Genomic DNA, 15,291 nt, shown 5'->3' on the forward strand with positions numbered 1-15,291 from the left:
TTATTTACAATAAAAGTGACTCCAAAATGACAATACATTATTTAGCATTAGTTTCTATGGGGCACAAAATAATCTGAAACACAAACAACAAACAGCAAATGCATCCAACAAGTTTGTAGTCATAAGCTTGATGTAATCATTGCGTGCTATCAATATGGGACTAAGTAAACTTGAGACTACTTTAATACACAAGTGAATTAGTTCCAATACTTTTGATCCCCTAAAAATGTGTGTGTGTATGTGTGGGGGGGGGGGGGGGGGGGGAGACCATGTACACCAAGTGCTGTAATTTCTAAACGGTTCACCCGATATGGATGAAAATACCATCAAATTAAAGCTGACTAACCTCAGTTACTGTATCATTTCAAATCCAAAGTGATGGAGTACAGAGCCAAAACAAAGAAAAACAATTCACTGTCCCAATACTTTTGGAGTTCAAGCACAATGGCTAAATACAGTAGGGAGCCAGGCAGATGGCACCATGAGCATGAGGGTGTGGATTAAAAGTCAATTCATGATGGGAACTCAGTTGTCACAAATACTTGAAGGGGGGGCATCTAAAGCTATTTGATATGCTTAAATCTGAAAGTTAGTGCAATATGCCTTGGCAGATAGCATATAAGAATGGTGAGGATTTAGTAGATGGTTCAACTTCACGTGGGGTCACCTCTGTTGGCATGCTCTTTGCTAAATGCAGAAATAGGATTTGTATTATAGGATCTGCATTTCTACTAAATGCAGAAATAGGATTTGTATTCAAGAGGTTGCTTCTTTTGAACCACTCTACAGAACCACTCTGTAGCACAATGTCCACAAAATAAATATTTCAAAGTTCTTAGTCTAGAAACAGCCACCACCAAAGAGCCCTGAGCAGTTGTAATATAGTACTGCAGTCCACCATCCACTTATTGAAGTGACGACGATTGACAACATGTATGAACAAACTTCCCAATAAAAGTTGGGCAGACAGGCAGGAGTCAAGCTCACAACTAAAGGGGTTTCCTAGTAACACTCGTAATACCAATGCACCTTTTTTTTAATGTAAATAAAATCAATGATCAGAAAGTGTCAACGATGATGGGTCATTTCATGTTGCTTATGGAAAATAAAAACATTTAAGAAAGAGAATGTGTCCCTGAGAAAGACACCAACAGGAGCAATCTCTCATTTCACCCATTCATTTTTGGCATTATCACCAACAAAAAAAGACCAATTCAAAATCCAACTGAGGTCTTTCATGCAAAGGATATAGTGATAGGGAAAATAAACATACAATAACTAGATTAGTAGCCATAATTACACTTTGAACAATTATAAAATGATCAGTTTCACTTAAGACACATTTATATAAAAAATTAAAAAATCAAATTCATACTAACGAGTAAGACAAATATTCTTTGATAATATCAATCTTTGCAGACCTAGAAGATCTCCCAAACATTTCAAATCTAATTTAGGTCCACTTGTTAGTAGATTTTTGCTTAAATCCACCCAATACAAATGTGATAGAGGCAACAAATACAACCGGTTTGCGAATATAAAAAAATAAATCACACACCCGTCACATTAACCATTGTAACAGGATTGTCATATTAAAGCCATTAACTTTTTTCACAATACATAATTCAATACCAGCAAAAGAAAAACAATAAAACACAAACACCAAAAGAGAAATTTAAATAAATTAACAATAACTTATATTTTCTGAAAATACATTCTGTACATTTGCAACTTGATATCTTTTTGCAATTTCAAAAGCCTTTCATAATAACAGCACTTTCAAGCTCCTGCCCTCATTTGACCAATAGGTGGCACCAAAGGAACACATTTGATATGGTCAGTGATCCAACTATAGAGCAATGAGGATTCATAACCCCTTCAGTAAACAGAAGTAGTAAACTTAATGCGTTGGGAGAGGTATTCTTGGAATGGCTTAATGCATTAGCGACAGATAGCTTTTACATACTGCGAGGCTGAGGTGCCTGGAGTGCTGCATCAAAATATACCCCCCTCTCAAATTCAATCACTGGTGATTGTAACAAGAGGGTAGACAAAAGGATAATATGAATATGCACTTCAGCACCATTTAAAATGAGTTCAAACACCATAGTGTCATTCTTGATCTCAAGTCAGACCAAACCAACACATGACAATGTCCCAAAGAGTGGTGATAAACTCTGGTAGCAGAAAGCAGCCTCTTCACTTGCCATTCTTGGCTTAAACAACAATATTTGCTTGTTGTGGCATAATAACTAGTGTTGGTTGGAAGGGCTAGTGCAAGCATAAGGTAAAAAGCAACAGCCAAAATAGATACGACAGCACATGGCTCAGATGCAAATGTTGTTCTATCAAACGCCATTTAAATTCCCAATGTCATGCGTCTTTGTACAATCCTGTGTTGTTGCGGTGCTTCAATTCTGAAACAAAGCAATATTTACTGTATAGCTCTTGATGGCCAGATCATATACAATCCAATGTCATTGCTGAGGATCCATGCAGTTTCTTTTTTCTTTTTACAGCGCACCATCACTTCACCATGGGAAACTGTGTGCTTTCTTCTGTAAATCCATTATCTTGTTATCCAATTATAGGGCTGTCAAACGATAAAATAAATTGAGTTAATTCCAGGATTTACTGTGATTAATCATGACTAAATCACAAATTCAGAATATGCTCAAATTGAGCTGTAATTTTATATTTTTTTTATATGAAAAGCATTACAAGAATATTGAAGTCTTGAATTTGTCCAAAGTAATGGTTAGCCAAATCAGGTAAATTGATAAAGCACACTTTCTTTAACCTAAATGTCAACTTGTTTGGACATTGCATCGTTGTTTTTATCTGTATAGATTATGTATGTTTCAGTTTATTTTGAACGCTTTCAGACAATGCGATTAATCACACAAAAAATGTAATAAAATGAGCGCACTAAAATTAACTCAGGTTAACTGATTAACTCTGAAAGCCCTCCATCCAATACTTCCACATCAAGCATGTGGCCATTAATGTGTCAGGTCAATCCATCCAAGCAATGATTCTTGTAAAATGTGAGTCACAACCGAAAGAGTATATGGGCAGGGGGGCGAATTGTCCCTTCTCAAAGTTATTTCTGTAGACATCAGGGTCTTGTGTGCTATAGCAAGAAGTGGTTGTTCCTGCTCAGCTTGAGAATCTTCCTTAGTCTCTGCTTAGCGGTGGCCATACCTTTCTTAGGACGTTTTCCTGAGGAGAAAAACATTACACAGAGATCAATAAAAAAAGGATGAGCGAGAGAGGAATAAAGCTATGCTAATTCCAGCTACTACTCCAATAGATTAGCTAGATAAAATGTATAAATATGGAGTCAAACCTTTAGTAGCTTGATTACTGATGGGTGGGGTGTTTGGTGCGGGCCTCTTGAAGGGGTGCCGGGGGGGTGACAGGGAAGTCTCACTGTACTGGTGGTCAGTCCCTGAGCTGGGGTCCAGGCGGAGGGGGCTAGAGGCAGCCTGAGAGGGGCTTTGGTCACCCCAGGCCTCGCTGCTGTTACTGTCACTCCCACTGCTCTGATTGGCCATGAAGTTCTTGTTCTCCTGGATCCTCTGGCTAAGCTCGGCTCGACACTCCTTACGCACATGCTGCTGTGCCCTCCGCTCATCCTAAAGGAAGGGGAGACTATACTTTACATTGGATCTGCTTTTCTTTGAACAAAATCCCAACTTGTTACCTAAAGAGGAATATTAGTAATTCAATTGTTTTAATTTTATTTCACCTTTATTTAACCAGGTAAGCTAGTTGAGAACAAGTTCTCCGTTGCAAATGCGACCTGGCCAAGATAAAGCATAGGAGTTCGACACATACAACAACACAGAGTTACACATGGAATGAACGAAACATACAGTCAATAATACAGTAGGAAAAAAAGTCTATATACAGTGAGTGCAAATAAGGTCAAATAAGGGAGTTAAGGCAATAAAGTTTGTTCCAGTCAGTGGCAGCAGAGAACTGGAAGGAAAGGCGACCAAAGGAGGAAATCAAATCAAATCAAATCAAATTTTATTTGTCACATACACATGGTTAGCAGATGTTAATGCGAGTGTAGCGAAATGCTTGTGCTTCTAGTTCCGACAATGCAGTGATAACCAACAAGTAATCTAACTAACAATTCCAAAACTACTGTCTTATACACAGTGTAAGGGGATAAGGAACATGTACATAAGGATATATGAATGAGTGATGGTACAGAGCAGCATACAGTAGATGGTATCGAGTACAGTATATACATATGAGATGAGTGTGTAGACAAAGTAAACAAAGTGGCATAGTTAAAGTGGCTAGTGATACATGTGTTACATAAGGATGCAGTCGATGATGTAGAGTACAGTATATACATATGCATATGAGATGAATAATGTAGGGTAAGTAACATTATATAAGGTAGCATTGTTTAAAGTGGCTAGTGATATATTTACATCATTTCCCATCAATTCCCATTATTAAAATGGCTGGAGTTGGGTCAGTGTCAATGACAGTGTGTTGGCAGCAGCCACTCAGTGTTAGTGGTGGCTGTTTAACAGTCTGATGGCCTTGAGATAGAAGCTGTTTTTCAGTCTCTCGGTCCCAGCTTTGATGCACCTGTACTGACCTCGCCTTCTGGATGATAGCGGGGTGAACAGGCAGTGGTTCGGGTGGTTGATGTCCTTGATGATCTTTATGGCCTTCCTGTAACAACGGGTGGTGTAGGTGTCCTGGAGGGCAGGTATTTTGCCCCCGGTGATGCGTTGTGCAGTCCTCACTACCCTCTGGAGAGCCTTACGGTTGAGGGCGGGGCAGTTGCCGTACCAGGCGGTGATACAGCCCGCCAGGATGCTCTCGATTGTGCATCTGTAGAAGTTTGTGAGTGCTTTTGGTGACAAGCCGAATTTCTTCAGCCTCCTGAGGTTGAATAGGCGCTGCTGCGCCTTCTTCACGACGCTGTCAGTGTGAGTGGACCAATTCAGTTTGTCTGTGATGTGTATGCCGAGGAACTTAAAACTAGCTACCCTCTCCACTACTGTTCCATCGATGTGGATAGGGGGGTGTTCCCTCTGCTGTTTCCTGAAGTCCACAATCATCTCCTTAGTTTTGTTGACGTTGAGTGTGAGGTTATTTTCCTGACACCACACTCCGAGGGCCCCCTCACCTCCTCCCTGTAGGCCGTCTCGTCGTTGTTGGTAATCAAGCCTACCACTGTTGTGTCGTCCGCAAACTTGATGATTGAGTTGGAGGCGTGCGTGGCCACGCAGTCGTGGGTGAACAGGGAGTACAGGAGAGGGCTCAGAACGCACCCTTGTGGGGCCCCCGTGTTGAGGATCAGCGGGGAGGAGATGTTGTTGCCTACCCTCACCACCTGGGGGCGGCCCGTCAGGAAGTCCAGTACCCAGTTGCACAGGGCGGGGTCGAGACCCAGGGTCTCGAGCTTGATGACGAGCTTGGAGGGTACTATGGTGTTGAATGCCGAGCTGTAGTCGATGAACAGCATTCTCACATAGGTATTCCTCTTGTCCAGGTGGGTTAGGGCAGTGTGCAGTGTGGTTGAGATTGCATCGTCTGTGGACCTATTTGGGCGGTAAGCAAATTGGAGTGGGTCTAGGGTGTCAGGTAGGGTGGAGGTGATATGGTCCTTGACTAGTCTCTCAAAGCACTTCATGATGACGGAAGTGAGTGCTACGGGGCGGTAGTCGTTTAGCTCAGTTACCTTAGCTTTCTTGGGAACAAGAACAATGGTGGCCCTCTTGAAGCATGTGGGAACAGCAGACTGGTATAGGGATTGATTGAATATGTCCGTAAACACACCGGCCAGCTGGTCTGCGCATGCTCTGAGGGCGCGGCTGGGGATGCCATCTGGGCCTGCAGCCTTGCGAGGGTTAACACGTTTAAATGGAATTGGAATTGGCTTTGGGGGTGACCAGTGAGATATACCTGCTGGAGCGTGTGCTACAAGTGGGTGCTGCTATGGTGACCAGCGAGCTGAGATAGGGCGGGGCTTTACCTAGTAGAGACTTGTAGATAACCTGTAGCCAGTGGGTTTGGCGACGAGTATGAAGCGAGGGCCAGCCAATGAGAGCGTACAGGTCGCAGTGGTGGGTAGTGTATGGGGCTTTGGTGACAAAACGGATGGCACTGTGATAAACTACATCCAGTTTGCTGAGTAGAGGGTTGGTGGCTATTTTATAGATGACATCGCCGAAGTCTAGGATCGGTAGGATGGTCAGTTTTACGAGGGTATGTTCGGCAGCATGAGTGAAGGAAGCTTTGTTGCGAAATAGGAAGCCAATTCAAGATGACATTTTTGATTGGAGATGCTTAATGTGAGTTTGGAAGGAGAATTTACAGTCTAGCCAGACACTTAGGTATTTATTTGCATTTAAGAGCAGTTGGAGGCCACGGAAGGAGAGTTGTATGGCATTGAAGCTCGTCTAGAGGTTAGTTAACACAGTGTCCAAAGAAGAGACAGAAGTATACAGAATGGTGTCGTCTGCGTAGAGGTAGATCAGAGAAACACCAGCAGCAAGAGCGACATCATACAGAGAAGAGAGTCGGCCCGAGAATTGAACCCTGTGGCACCCCCATAGAGACTTCCAGAGGTCCGGACAACAGGCCCTCCGATTTGACATACTGAGCTCTATCAGAGAAGTAGTTGGTGAACCAGGTGAGGCAATCATTTGAGAAACCAAGGCTGTTGAGTCTGCCAATAAGAATGTGTTGATTGACAGAGTTGAAAGCCTTGGCCAGGTCGATGAATACAGCTGCACAGTAATGTCTCTTATCGATGGCGGTTATGATATCGTTAAGGACCTTGAACGTGGCTGAGGTGCACCCATGACCAGCTCGGAAACCAGATTGCATAGCAGAGAAGGTATGATGTGATTCAAAATGGTCAGTAATCTGTTAACTTGGCTTTTTTTGGGTGGGTTGCTGTGGAGGGTGCCGAGCAGTTGACCGGGGTAAGGGTAGCCAGGTGGAAAGCATGGCCAGCCATACAGAAATGCTTATTAAAATGATCAATTATAGTGGATTTGTCAGTTGTAACAGTGTTTTTTAGCCTCAGAGCAGTGGGTAGCTGGGATAAGGTGCTCTTATTCTCAATGGACTTTAGTGTCCCAGAGTTTGTACTGCAGGATGCAAATTTCTGTTTAAAAAAGCTAGCCTTAGCTTTCCTAACTGTCTGTGTATATTGGTTCCTAACTTCCCTGAAAAGTTGCATATCACGGGGGCTATTCAATGCTAATGCAGAACGCCACAGGATGTTCTTGTGCTGGTCAAGGGCTATATCTATTCCTGGTTCTACATTTTTTGAACGGGCCATGCCTATTTAAGATGGTGAGGGAGGCACTTTTAAAGAATAACCAGGTATCCTCGACTGTCGGGATGAGGTCAATGTCGTTCCAGGATACCCCGGCCAGGTCGATTAGAAAGACCTGCTTGCAGAAGTGTTTTAGGGAGCGCTTGACAGTGATGAGGGGTGTTCGTTTGCTCGCAGACCCATTATGGATGCAGGCAGTGATCGCTAAGATCTTGGTTGAAAACAGCAGAGGTGTATTTGGAGGGTGAGTTAGTTAGGATGCTATCTATGAGGGTGCCCGTGTTTATGGATTTGGGGTTGAATCTGGTAGGTTCATTGATAAATTGTGTGAGATTGAGGGCATCAAGCTTAGATTGTAGAATGACTGGGGTGTTAAGCATGTCCCAGTTTCGGTCATCATGTAGCACGAGCTCAGAAGATAGATGGGGGTAAATTAATTCACATATGGTATCGAGGGTACAGCTGGGGGCAGAGGGAGGTCTATAGCAAGCAGCAACAGTGAGAGACTTGTTTCTGGAAAGGTTCATTTTTAGTAGTAGAAGCTCAAATTGTTTGGGTACAGATCTGGATAGTAAGACAGAACTCTGCAGGTTATCTTTGCAGTAAATTGCAACACCGCCCCCTTTGGCAGTTCTATCTTGTCGGAAAATGTTATAGTTAGGAATGGAAATTAAGGTTTTTGGTGGTCTTCCTAAGCCAGGATTCAGACACTGCTAGGACATCCAGATTGTTTTATTCACTGCCCTAGCACACTCAACCAAACTTAGGGAGGAAGCTTCTAATGTTAACATGCATGAAACCAAGGCTTTTACGGTTGCAGAAGTCAACAAATGAGAGAGACTGGGGGATGGGAGTGGAGGTAGACACTGCAGGGCCTGGGTTAACCTCTACATCACCAGAGGAACAGAGGAGGAGTAGGATAAGGGTACGGCTACAGGCTAGCAGAAGTGGACGCCTAGTACGTTCAGAACAGAGAGTAAAAGGAGCAGATTTCTGCATATTGTGATAATGAAAGAGATATAGTCTCTAGATATACCATTTAAACCAGGTGATGTCACTGCATGTGTGGGGGGTGGAACTAAATTGTTAGCCGAGGCGTGTTGAGCAGTGCTAGAGGCTCTACAGTGAAATAACACAATAGTTACAAACCAGAACAGAAATCGACACGGCATGGTGACATTAGGGAAAGGCATGCATAGCCGGGTGATCATACAAGTCCAGTGCGTGGCTTCAGGCAGCTAGCGGCACGGGGCTAGCAGGCTAACAGAAAGGCCTTAGAGGGATGACGCGGTGTTATGGCCCCCTTATGCAGTTACATCAGCGGACAGATCAGCAGGGCTCTGTGAGGTAAACCAGGCCAATTGGCAAAATATGTATAGTGGCCGAAGACATATGTCCGAAGGGCCTCTTAAGCCAGCAGTCCAATATGCTTTAGATAGCTTGCAGGCCGCAGATAAGCAGCTGTGCGTTCAGGGGTCATTAGCTGCTATAATTCCAGGTGAAAAAAAAAAAAAATCATTAAAAAATGTAAAAATATATTTAAAAAATAGGTTCAGAGCTTGCGGTAGGAATCCGGAGATATCGAGAAGAATAAGTCCGACTAGCTCTGGTTTGAGTCGCGCTGTACAGACTGGCGAGAGTTGTCCGGGATAAAGGTAGCTGATGACCGCTAGCAAAGGATAGCTGACTGCTAGCTAGTGGCTTCGGAATGTATTCGATGGGCCTCGTAAGCCAACAGTCCGTTGTGCTTTAGACAGCTAGCATTCAGGGGACGTTAGCTGCGAAGGTCAGAAGATGAGAAGGTTCAGAGCTTGCGATAGGAATCCGGGGATATGGAGAGAAAAATAGGTCCGGTATGCTCTGGTTGAATCGCATTGTTCAAACTGGCGAGAGCTTTCTGAGCTAAAGGTTAGCTGATGACCGTTAGCTGATGACCGTTAGCTGGCTAGTTTATGTTGGAGAGATTCCAGTAATAGAGGCAAAGAAAAATACGTTAGAGAAAAAGCAGGTCCACACCACATTGGGTGAGGCGGGTTGCAGGAGAGTATTTTGAAGTAAGGGTTTAGATTTTGTTTTTAAAGATATGCGAAGAAAAATATATACAAATATATATACAAATATATATACATGGGACACGACAAAACGAAGGACAAATACATCTGACTGCTACGTCATCTTGGATCCAGCGGACGGATCAGCAGGAATACAGAGAGTGATTCTGATGTAGTCTCAAATTAGAGACATCAGACTCAGTCTCAGCATGTGCAGGCATGACCCATTCACTCTTGAATATAATTATTACCTGACAGGTCAGTGTGGAGTTGCTGTCTGAATCATCCCCTGACACAGGCTCTTTTCCACCTACAGGACAAACACAGAGAAATTTGACTATCTGAAATTGATTGAATTAGGGGCTTAGTCAAATTGAAATCTTGAAGTTTATAAGCATTTCAGGACTGGAGTGTACCACTGTCGGGGGACTGATAAGCCAGGCTGGACCACCAGGGCTCCTGGGCAGTGCCGCTCTCCTCTGGTCGCTGAGGATAAAGCAGCCCTGCCATGGACAGCATGCCCTCAACAGCCTCCTCTTCTGTGGTTGGAGAGATAGGGCATTGTCTGCAAACAAGTGTAGGGACAACTTAATGAATCTCTTAACTCAACTGGATAATGAATTAATCATGCACTGTATGAACTAATTTCCCCCATTGTATTTGTATTGCATTGGATTGATGCATACAGAATCCTTAGAACAAGAATGCCACTTGGTCCATTCATCCATGCTTCCTGTACCCTTTGAGTAGTTTGTGAAAGTGGTAAAGGGCCTGGCTGGCCTGGTGTAGGTCCTTCACACTGCCTCGCGCCATCCTGCAATGCTCCGTATCCTCCCTTTCCTCCTTGGAGCTCCCCGAATCTTCCCCCGAGGAGTCCTTTGTCTGCACAGTCACACAGATGTGTCAGCCTTTATAACTTAAACAGTTCTGTGTGAAGGAGAGACAGGGCCTTGGTGAGGAAGTGGGATTAGCTACCTGCAAAGAGCAACGTTCTTCGGACTCAGAGTCTGAAATGTCGGAGTACACTACGGCTCCTTTCCTGAGATCGGAATTCACTCTTTCGAAATAGTCTGAGTAGGAACAAGAGAAGGATGAATTAAATATTTGCACCTAAATGTTAGGTGAAATTCTGGTGCATTCAAAGATGAGCCTACCGAAAACAGTTGATTGACAGCTGGTGACTTGACCAGTTAGACTCACTGCTGAGGGGGCTGGGTTTCTCCTCTCTCTCGTGGTCTTGGTGCTGTTCCAGCTTGATGTCATTGAGCTCGGTCTTCACCAGGACCCCTTCCTTCTGGTGGTCGCCAGTCCTTTTACCGTCCCGCACCGGACTACTCTTCACACTTGTATGACAACGCTCATCTCTGTGCACACATACACACAATAGTAAGAGGAGAAAAAGCCTAGACGGCAAACAAATTACAGCATATGGCATTTAGGTTATTATTTAGGTTCAAGTTTATTTAAGTGATGAGTTGAAACATGTAAAGATCGCATAGCGCAGGTGGTACATCCTAACATGTTAAGGTTGTTACAACGGCAGCTCTGAGTTGTAACATGAAACCGCTCCAGCCAATAAGTTGAGCAGTGCAGAGCATCGTCAAAGCCAGTTGGAGGTGTTGGGTGTTGAGTAGGTGGTGAGTTCTTCCAGTTCACCTAATAATCCTGCCATTGCACATCACCAGAAGGAGGTTGTTGTCCAGGCTCCTCTCCACCGCTGCAGCAGACGCCATGGATGTCTTGTTGAACTTGGCCATCACCGTGGAGCTGAATGGAACATCCTGAGAAAAGGGAAAAGAGATTTACTTTAACAAAAATGTATAATTAACCTAGCCTCAGTGCATGTCCTCCAAGACATGGATAAACCAGGAGAAATGTAGTCATTGTAAATAAGAATTTATTAACTGACTTGCCTAGTTAAATAAAATAATTTTAAAAAAACTATGGGTTACACAAGCAGCATGGGGGAGAGGGTCGTGTGTCAATGCCCTCACCTCCTCAAAGGGTCCCACCTCCAGCCTCTTGAGCACTTGTCGCGTGTGCAGCTCCAGGATCTCCAGGTTGGAGGGGGTCTTGGGCGCATGGTGATGGTGGTGGTGCTGCCGTAGCCGTCTGGCTGTCCTGCGAGCATGATGTCCGGCCTTGTCAAGAGTCGACCGCGTCAGTGGGCATGGTCCACATCCCTGAGATTTCACTGGCTTGCTACCTCCACTCTGCTCCTCCTCCTCCTCCTCCTCCTGTGGTCAAGAGATGCTAGTTAGTACAGAACCACAATGCTACAATATCCAGCTTCAAAAGAAACAGTGCTTTTGACCTGGTATTTATAAAAAGAGAAAGGAAAATATTCAGGGACAGCCAACTTTTACTCAATGAGCACAAATGTTTACAACCAGCTCCAAGTAGGAAGCGTCAGTGTCCTTGTGAGTCAGATAATTTCTTCTCCTTTATGTTCTCACATAACAGCCTGAGGCCCTCTCTCCCCTTACTGTCTCCACGCTGGGCCTTACCTCCAGGTAGCAGATTTCCTTTGTGAGTTCTTTAATCAGATGGTTGGGTCTGATATGGTCCGGGACATCGCTGGCCTGCTCTGTGACCTGAGAGGCAGAGAGCAGGGGGACAATGAGGGGCTTGTACTGTCTTGTCAGCAGATGGTGGTTAGTTTCCCAGACAGATCATACCATCACACCGGATACAACCTGCCCACCATTGGCCTTGAAGGAGCCCAATGTAGATTACATTAGAATCTAGATATTGTGACCAATTGTCCTATTCTGTAGAGTCAGATGTTGCACAGACAAAAGAAGCCAATTTGCCATTGAGAATCTGTTTTTCTGTAGTATCCTACCTCTCGTTTCAGCCAGTTTTTCAGTGCATTAATTAAGGCTTTCACTCCATCTGTTAGGTAGACTGGGGGCCGGCAGTTATCCTCTCGTAACTCTGAGAATCATATGAGAAGGACGTTGAAAAAAAGAACAGAAAGTCACATCACCAAAACAGCAACAAACTCCTCCGCTGAGTGGTATTTCTCTCACCTTTTAGAGTCTCCAGTAGATTATTGGCCACATACCAGCAGATTGCCTCAAAGTAAGGGAATTTGAAGAGGTCCGGAGTCTTTAACCGCCACTCCATTTCATAACACCTGTAGTTGAGGATGCAGCAATGGAGATCAAACACAGCTCCACAGGGCTGAGACCTAGGCTGAACACATTTAAAATACTCAAATGCGGGACAACGGGATGATTTTACGGGACAGTTTAGTAGCTAGCCTCCATTAATATTTTTAAGTATGTGATTGGTTGACGATAAGACATTGACCTATGTCTCTTCTTGCACTGCACAGAATATCAGATCTCAACAACGATTTTAAAAGTGTTTAACATCACCAGTAACACATTCCTATGTTATATGTCTTGTCATAAGCGGGTTGGAATGTCAATTCACATAAAATTAATTGGAATTCTGACTGAAATATATGACAAAACAAACGATTTTTGTAAATTAGTGGCATTTTTAATTCGGGACTAAATGTGGGACTGTCCAGAACAATCCAGAACATGTGGTCACCCTAACAGAGACCCATCCCACTGGGCACAGATGTCAGTTCAATGTCTAGTTTAGACATGTGGACACCCCTTCAAATTAGTGGATTTGGCTATTTCAGCCACATCCGTTGCTGACAGGTGTATAAAATTGAGTGCACAGACATGCAATCGCCATAGACAAGCATTGGCAGTAGAATGAACCATACTGAATAACGCAGTGACGTTCAACATGGCACCGTCATAGGAAGACACCTTGTCAACAAGTCAGTTCATCAAATTTCTGCCCAGCTTGAGCTGCCACGGTCAACTGTAAGTGCTGTTATTGTAAAGTGGAAATGTCTAGGAGCAACAACAGCTTAGCCGCGAAGTGGTAGGACACACAAGCTCACAGAAAAGGACCGAGAGTGCTGAAGTGCCTAAATTTTTGTTGTTGCCTGTCCTCAGTTGCAATACTAACTACCAAGTTTGAAAGCAACATCAGCACAAGAACTTTGTCAGTAACTTGAAAATTGGTTTCCATGGCCGAGCCGCCGCACAGGTAGACGGCAGTGGTTAGAGCATTGGACTTGTAACCGAAAGGTTGCAAGATCGAATCCCCGAGCTGGCAAGGTAGAAATCTGCCTCTGAACAAGGCAGTTAACCCACTGTTCCTAGGCAGTCATTGAAAATAAGAATTTGTTCATAACTGACTATCACTATGCACAGTGGTCCTTCTGTAGCTCAGTTGGTAGAGCATGGCGCTTGTAACGCCAGGGTAGTGGGTTCGATCCCCGGGACCACCCATACGTAGAATGTATGCACACATGACTGTAAGTCGCTTTGGATAAAAGCGTCTGCTAAATGGCATATATTATTATTATTAATTCCAAGCGTTGGCTGGAGTGGTGTAAAGCTCACCGCGATTGGACTCTGGAGCAGTGGAAACGTGTTCTCTGGAGTGACTGCTTCACCATCTGGCAGTCTGACCGATGAATCTGGGTTTGTCGGATGCCAGGAGAACGCTACCTGCCCCAATGCATAGTGCCAACTGTAAAGTTTGGTGGAGGAATAATAATAGTCTGGAGCTGTCTCATGGTTAGGACTAGGTCTCTCAGTTACAGTGAAGGGAATCTTAATGCTACAGCGACATTCTAGACAAATCGGTGCTTCTAACTTTGTGGTAACAGGCCCTTTCCCTGTTTCAGCCTTTATTTAAACAGGGAGTCACACAGATTAAAAATATATATATTTTGCCTTGTATAACATTACAATAAAAACAGAATAATAGAACATACATGTATAAAACAATATAATTCAGCACACAAACATATTTAATAAAAACAATCACATTCAACTGCATAGAGGTCCTCAATCAATCATTTAAACTGCCTGAGTGGCACCAACACATCTAACTGCAGTGAATTCTGCAGATTGCACAGGGGCAGTGTGGAACACAAAACAAAGTCCATACAGAAATAGTTTGTTGAGATCGGTGTAGAAGAACTTGACTGGCTTGCACAGAGCCCTGACCTCAACCCCATCAAACACCTTTGGGATGAATTGGAACACCGACTGCGAGCCAGGCTTAATCACCCCAACATCAGTGCCTGACCTCACTATTGCTCGTGGGTGAATGGAAGCAAGACCCCGCAGCAATGTTCCAACATCTAGTAGAAAGCCTTCCCAGAAGAGTGAAGGCTGTTATAGCAGCAAAGGGGACCATCTCCATATTAATGCCAATGATTTTGGAATGATTTTGGAATGAGATGTTCAACGAGCAAATGTCCACAAACTTTTGGTTATGTAGTGAATATACAGTACCAGTCAAAAGATTGGACTCATTCAAGGGTTTTTCTTTATTTTACTATTTTCTACAAACCAAAAATGTGTTAAACAAATCAAAATATATTTTAGATTCTTCAAAGTAGCCACCCTTTGCCTTGATGACAGCTTTGCACACTCTTGGCATTCTCCCAACTAGCTTCACCTGGAATGCTTTTCCAACAGTCTTGAAGGATTTCCCACATATGCTGAGCACTTGTTGGTCTGCGGTCCAACTCATCCCAAATCCCTCACATCCCTGTTAGTGAGCATTTCTCCTTTGCCAAGACAATCCATCCACCTGACAGGTGTGGCATATCAAGAAGCTGATTAAACAGCATGATAATTACCCAGTTGCAATTTGTGCTGGGAACAAAAAAAGGCCACTAAATTTGTGCAGTTTTGTCCCACAACACCACAGATGTCTCAATATTGAGGGAGCACGCAATTGACATGCTGACTGCAGGAATGTCCCCCAGAGCTGTTGCCAGAGACTTGAATGTTAATTTCACTACCATAAGCAGCCTCCTACGTTGTTTTAGAGAATTTGGCAGTACATCCAACCAGCCTCACA

General features: G+C 43.8%; 1 protein-coding gene across 1 annotated transcript in view; it reads right to left on the bottom strand.

Annotated features, from left to right (window-relative positions):
• Positions 1–1,024: 1,024 nt before the first annotated feature.
• Positions 1,025–15,291, bottom strand: part of LOC124040372 (lysine-specific demethylase 7A-like) — an 87,730-nt gene continuing 73,463 nt past the window's right edge. Inside the window, exons 12-23 of the mRNA XM_046357552.1 lie at positions 12,408–12,514; positions 12,221–12,312; positions 11,883–11,969; positions 11,370–11,594; positions 11,032–11,156; positions 10,576–10,739; positions 10,351–10,445; positions 10,115–10,257; positions 9,792–9,940; positions 9,627–9,685; positions 3,350–3,638; positions 1,025–3,222 (exon numbers count right to left, since the gene is read on the bottom strand). Coding sequence (XP_046213508.1) covers positions 3,134–3,222; positions 3,350–3,638; positions 9,627–9,685; positions 9,792–9,940; positions 10,115–10,257; positions 10,351–10,445; positions 10,576–10,739; positions 11,032–11,156; positions 11,370–11,594; positions 11,883–11,969; positions 12,221–12,312; positions 12,408–12,514 — 1,624 coding nt within the window. The 3' untranslated portion in view covers positions 1,025–3,133. The remainder of the gene's footprint in view (positions 3,223–3,349; positions 3,639–9,626; positions 9,686–9,791; positions 9,941–10,114; positions 10,258–10,350; positions 10,446–10,575; positions 10,740–11,031; positions 11,157–11,369; positions 11,595–11,882; positions 11,970–12,220; positions 12,313–12,407; positions 12,515–15,291) is intronic.

Source organism: Oncorhynchus gorbuscha, linkage group LG01, assembly GCF_021184085.1.
Source record: "Oncorhynchus gorbuscha isolate QuinsamMale2020 ecotype Even-year linkage group LG01, OgorEven_v1.0, whole genome shotgun sequence".
NCBI lineage: Eukaryota > Metazoa > Chordata > Actinopteri > Salmoniformes > Salmonidae > Oncorhynchus > Oncorhynchus gorbuscha.